Here is a 4,494-nt window from a genome sequence, read left to right as displayed (position 1 = left end):
CCTCCCGGGTTCAAGCGATTCTCCTGCCTCAGCCTCCCAAGTAGCTGGGATTACAGGCACCCACCATCATGCCCAGCTAATTTATTTGTACTTTTATAGAAACAGGGTTTCACTATGTTGGCCAAGCTGGTCTCGAACTCCTGACCACAGGTGATCCGCCCACCTTGGCCTTCCAAAGTGCTGGGATCACAGATGTGAGCCACCTCACACTACCAAAGAAAATCTTTTTAACACTAGGCCCAAATTCCTACACGGCAACAGTTGGCTGAAGTCAAGAATGTCTTCTGTAGTTCTTTGCAGCCCCTACTACTCCTTACTGTCTTGTGCCTAGCAAACTTTTCTTTACTTAGCTTTTCTGTCTGGCTCCGCAGCCTATCTGAGTTTGCATAAGTCTAAACCACAAACATATACCTAACCCACCCCAGCTGCCAGACCCATGTTCTAATTAAGGTTATACCACCTCTAATTAAGTAGTTTTGTAAAAGTATGACTGTATTGTTAACAATGATAAAAACAACAGTTGGCTATCCCTGCTGTTACTGCTGTGCTAGCTGGGGCCAAGAAATTTGGGGATTGAATGACTGCCCCTAGTTTGATTGTTAGCCCACAGCACAGGGACATTCTACATCAAAACTTTACTATTTAGAACACAACATAATCTCTCCCACCTCTGAAATCTTCATACATTATCCAAAGACAGTTACAATTATTTAAATAATCTTCCTCTCTTCAAATTGTGGGAAAAGCTTATGGAATCATTTTTACTGCTACTAGTACTTCTAAATAAGTAAGATATTGCTCACTTAGAGTATTTTCCAGATGCATGCAGATACCTTCGCAGCACCAGATTATTATCACTCCCATTTTGCAGATGCAAAAACAAAAGCACAAATAAGGGAATCATTTGCCCAATGTCGCAAAGTTCAGAGAAGAGCACTATTCCTATTTCCCTGCTTTGGTTCTGGAAGCTAAGCAAAAACAAATACTAACTATAAAATGAAAACAGCTCTCCTTGTCCCAAACACTAGGTTATGAGGACGTAGGAAGACAAAAAGAGGCAGGAATTAAGAGTAGCTTAAATTATTACTTATGCTCGCCTTCAAAATAGTGTCAATAGATTCAAGAAGCAAGATTAATTCAGTTTACAATTCAGTAATATCTGCTAGGCTAAACACTATGATGCATGTGCAGTGAGTGGAATGAACTCTTCCAAGCAGGAGACTCTTTTCCTACTCCAAGTGACAAGGATGACAGTTCTCAACCATGAGTGGGCAGCTGGAGAGACCAAGAAAAGGAAGTTCTGTGGAGGCTTGTTGCCACCACTTAGTTTTGAAAGGCTTCTGTGTAAGACAAGCAACTCTCAACAGAAGAGGAAATGAAAGGTTGGCCCCAGCCACCATGGTATTATTTCCTTCCTCAAAACTGTTTAAATTTTTGCCATGTCCTTTATAAACAGACCAACCACCATGGTATTATTTCCTTCCTTAAAACTGTTTAAATTTTTGCCTATGTCCTTTATAAATAGACACTTCTCCTAGTACTTAAGATTTTCTTGATCTAGAGCAAGCTTCTCTCTTTTCATTATCCAAAATGTGTTTCAGTCCAGGGTTAATTTACTCACACATTATGACATTACTTGTCTATTCACACAGGGTGAGGTGAAAATGGAGGGAAGGCTGGGCATAATCATTTCCCACCCCTAGGCCCTAGGCACTGCCTCTTTTTATTTGCCATTCCTCTGACATCATGCTATTCGTGGACTCTGTTCCAAACGTTTCTGCTCTTGGACTTATTTTATCCTGTCCTATAATTGGGTTGGTAACAAAGCTTACTGAGAAATTTTTCACTTCATTTAAAATTGTCTTTCTAGTCACTCTTAAAAAGGCTACTTTCCAAAGAGCAAATGCTTATACCCTGAAATATACTACCAGACACACATTCCCCACCTTCCTTATAGAAAACAGTTCATGTATTTCTCATATCTCAGTTTATACATTTTTAGATTCTATTCACTAAAAAACAGCCAAGTGTGCTATTTTAAATACTTCGACATATGTTCTTAGGCTGTTTTCACTATTATGTATCCTGAATGATACTCTGAGCATCATTATTTCTTACGTCTTTCCTTTAAGGCCTATAATTTAAAAACCAGCATAAAAAGATGAGGCAAAAACAACCAACCAACCCTCTAGAAGCAGCACATCCAGAGAGGGCCTAAAGACACACACTCCTTTGAAGACTTACCAGAAAAGAAATGTATGAGTGAAAAAAGGAACACAAAAAGAGAGGAAGAAGTCATTAACGGGAAAGAATGGAAAAGAGAGTAAGGCAAGTCTCTTCTAAAAGAAACAGATGGGAAAACTAGCAGCGAGAGGTTCTACAGCAAGTGGCACAATATATTCAGGACCTAGGGGAGAGGTCACAGCCCCCCAGACACTTACCGTGTTGCATTTTGTGCCACACACCACTTGCCTATGATTCAACCACTGAGATGCAAACACTTTATTAAGGGTCCCAAGGTGAAACTCTCTCTCCTTCAGGAGACTGGGAAGTTGCTGTGCTGCATAACCATGCAACACTCGAGAGTAGCTGGTTTCATTCTGTAGCCTGACTTCCCGGTTCTTCAAGTAGTATACTAAGGATCTCTTCACAGGAGGAAGTCTTTTCCTTTTGTGAAGCGAGTGATCCCAGCCAAACTGTGGAAACAACATTAGAAATCAGGGCTTTGGTTACTCTTCTTCAGAACGGATCCTGCTGTATTACAGAAGCCACCAACAACTCATAACCCATACTGCAGAATTTACAAACAACAGAAATACAAACACGAGAACAAGAATCTCAATCCAGAAAGTCGTTTAACTCTTCCAACATTAAAAAAAAGTTGCTCACAGTCAAACTTACCTATGTGAATTACAAGGGCTGAAAGTCAAGGGAATCAATGCAGAATAGAACAGGCTAAAAGGTTTACTAGACCTTTCAGGAGTGAAAGATTGAAGGAAATGAGAGGTCGAGTGATTCCCATACCAACCTGGGCTGCATCTCTGCCCAGCCCCCTTCTCCCTCTCAGTCTGCACTCCCACTGGAGCACGGAAGATACAGTCCAAGGAGACAGACCTGAGTGCCAGGTCTTCCAGGGATGCATCATCAATGACCGTTCCTCTGTCATCATGCCCGCGCTCCAGGCAGTTGAAGAATTCGAAAAATCAACCACCAACGGGGTAGTAGGCCCCCGGGAAATCAGAGGCCATATCTATGTCCAAGAAGACCTTCCTTTCCAAAGGGGGCGGTATAGAGATGACACCTGGGAACTGCTGTTTCTTTTGGGGTCCAAACGCCAAAAGGCCCAGTTCAGGGTTGGGTATACATATAAGGAGACTCCTTCTTTCTTCGAGGAGGGACGCAATCATCCCAGCTTCCTAGGGTCCACGGAAGGTAGAGTTCACTCTACCAAAGTTAGTTTCCGATTCCCTTAACTTCGGTTTCCCCTTTCTCCAAAGCCAGGATTCTGGTTTCTTTTCAAGCCCTATCCACGGCTGCAGGCCTCCCGCGGATTATGTCCCATTGCTGAGTTCCCCTTTGGCTCCTCACCGCCCTGGCCTCCAGTTAACGAGGGTCCAGCCCTGACTCTACAGGCCCTGGCCCCATTCCTGTTTTGCCTCTGACTGCAGACCTTGGACCCCGATTCCTGTCGCAGGATCTGCGGACCCTAAACCCCTCTTGGTGCCTCGGCCTCACCACCTAGGTGCCGGCCTCTCAACCCTCACCTGCGGGCCCTGAGCGTCGCTCCCAGCTCCCGGCGAGGCGGGCGCTTTCCGCTTCCTGCTAACTGCTTTCCGGGCCATAGTGGGCAGCGCCGCCGCGGCCCCGCAGCCACATGGGGCGGGGGAAGAGAGGGATAGCAGGACGGCGGGTCATATACTGGGCCCCGGGGCCGCGCACCTTAGTGCGCCCGGCCCGGAAAATGGCCCGGACCCGGAGCGGCAGCAGAAAAAAGGCGGAAAGAAGGGAAAGAGAGAGGAAGGACTGGGGCCAGGAAAGGGAAGGGGAACTGAGAACTAGAAGCTTTCCGACGGCAGAGCCTGGAAAGACGGCGAGCGATTAGAACCAAAACACCCCCTCCCCCTTGCCCGCGCGCCGTCACCCCTGCGCAGCCGCACTTTGGACAGTGTCGCCACGGAAACGCCGCCGGAAGGAGAGAGGCGGGATTTAGGGATTGGAAGAGACTTAGCTGCTATTTCCCCGCCGCCGGCGGACCATTTTTTACGGTCGTTTGGCAGCCGCTGGGTGGACGTGGACGAGCTGGGGCCGAGGGAATCTGGCTTCTGGCCGCCGACCTCCGACCCCAGCCCGCCTATCCGCAGGCACCCGGAAATAAAGACCACCAGCACTGCCGGGGGAAGGAATCCCCCCTAGTGCAGGCCTTTAGCCGGTAGCCGCTACCGGTTACCTCCCATCTGGCACCAAACGTTTCCCTGAATCTGTCACAAACCGTGC

At 46.7% G+C, this 4,494-nt stretch overlaps 1 protein-coding gene across 1 annotated transcript in view; it reads right to left on the bottom strand.

The window, feature by feature from the left end:
• DCAF12 (DDB1 and CUL4 associated factor 12) overlaps positions 1–4,180 on the bottom strand; it is a 50,304-nt gene extending 46,124 nt beyond the window's left edge. Inside the window, exons 1-2 of the mRNA XM_011950560.1 lie at positions 3,765–4,180; positions 2,442–2,696 (exon numbers count right to left, since the gene is read on the bottom strand). Of these exons, the coding sequence (XP_011805950.1) occupies positions 2,442–2,696; positions 3,765–3,842 (333 nt within the window). The 5' untranslated portion in view covers positions 3,843–4,180. The remainder of the gene's footprint in view (positions 1–2,441; positions 2,697–3,764) is intronic.
• Positions 4,181–4,494: the final 314 nt, after the last annotated feature.

This window comes from Colobus angolensis, unplaced genomic scaffold, assembly GCF_000951035.1.
Source record: "Colobus angolensis palliatus isolate OR3802 unplaced genomic scaffold, Cang.pa_1.0 Scaffold308, whole genome shotgun sequence".
NCBI classification, from domain to species: Eukaryota; Metazoa; Chordata; class Mammalia; order Primates; family Cercopithecidae; genus Colobus; species Colobus angolensis.
Note: the sequence above shows the minus strand (reverse complement) of the source record. Positions and strands in the feature narration are given on the sequence as shown.